The following is a 1,303-nucleotide window of genomic DNA, read 5'->3' as shown; positions in this document are numbered from 1 at the left end:
CACATGTCTGGTTGCTCCTGTGTCTACAACCCAATCAATGGATGTATAAGCAACTAAAACATGAGAACTTACACAAATGTAGAGAGAGTTTGGATCAGAATGTACCTTCTTCGGCTCAGTACAATCACGAGCGAAGTGGCCCATTTTCTCACAGTTATAGCATTTGACCTTGGACATATCTTTCTTCCCACCACGCTTGCCTCTGCGCTGCTTGGTGCCTTTATTAACCTTAGCAGCAAAGGCCTTCGCCCCACCCTGCTGGAATGCCTTTCCTTTGTCATTTCGCCTAGACCTATTTGTCTTACGCGAGCCACCTTGGGCGACAAGTACAGTAGCATTGGCAGCCTCTTGGCGCTCTGCTTCCAGCTCAACATGCCGAGAGATATCAGAAAAATTCTTGATACTCTCATTATGGGTCATGATCTATTTCATAGGCCCCCATGATTCAGGCAGTGATCAGATGACAGCTTGAACTTGTTGCTCATCACTGAGATTGTTTCCAGCAGCTCTGAGGTCACGAATTAGACCAGACATCACCCGAAGGTGTTCAGCCATCGAGTGCTTAGGGTCCTTTCGGTACACCTCAAATTTCAGCACTAGGCTTCTGAGCCGAGTGGTAGAAGTACCACCAAAAGCAAATCTCAGCTGGTCCCACATATCCTTGGCAGTTTGGAAGTTCTCATACTCTCCAATAAGATCATCAGACATGCTGCTCAACATAATAAAGCGCGTGCTGCGATCTTTCTTAAACCAAGCATTGTAGGCCTCAAGTTCACGGCGGTGCTGGGCTGTTGTCCCAGTTTCAGGTTGGACAACAACATTGGTCAAGGTGTCCAGAAGCTCTTGCTCATTAAGAAGATACTGAATCTTCCTATGCCATATGTCATAGTTGGTTCCAATGAGCTTCTCACCCTTAGTGAGATCAGCAACAACATTTTTTGCAGCCATTGTATCTAGACAATATGCGAAAGATTTGACATTAGATTTGTTAAAAATACACACTTTCTATTTATTCTAAAGTTTAATTAAAACAACTTCTTTTCCTATGATTTGAGATCGAAAAATTGCTGTGCTCATAATCATCACTCAAAAACATAGGTCCAAAAACAATTTTAATTAATCTTTGAAATAAATATCTAAGCATGAGTTTTCAAAAAAAAATATGCTTCTGTCCATATAACTTATTTAGAATGCACATTCACAATAGCATATGAGTTTAAGATGAGCCAAGCATGAGCACGACATAAAATTAAATAGGGTATGTAATACATCATCAGTCAAACAGATTACTACATTTCAAGTT

At 41.2% G+C, this 1,303-nt stretch overlaps 1 protein-coding gene across 1 annotated transcript; it reads right to left on the bottom strand.

Annotated features, from left to right (window-relative positions):
* Positions 1-456: 456 nt before the first annotated feature.
* LOC147291914 (uncharacterized) lies at positions 457-948 on the bottom strand. The gene has a single exon (XM_086236065.1). The coding sequence runs from the start codon at positions 946-948 to the stop codon at positions 457-459; it is 492 nt and encodes a 163-aa protein (XP_086092191.1).
* Between the last annotated feature and the right edge of the window lie 355 nt (positions 949-1,303).

This window comes from Dryas octopetala, chromosome 3 (genome assembly GCF_963921425.1).
Source record: "Dryas octopetala chromosome 3, drDryOcto1.1, whole genome shotgun sequence".
In the NCBI taxonomy this organism is placed as follows: Eukaryota; Viridiplantae; Streptophyta; class Magnoliopsida; order Rosales; family Rosaceae; genus Dryas; species Dryas octopetala.
Note: the sequence above shows the minus strand (reverse complement) of the source record. Positions and strands in the feature narration are given on the sequence as shown.

Excerpts from the sequence above, each read along its gene's own strand:
- LOC147291914 (XM_086236065.1), bottom strand. The coding sequence starts at position 948 with ATGGCTGCAAAAAATGTTGTTGCTGATCTCACTAAGGGTGAGAAGCTC.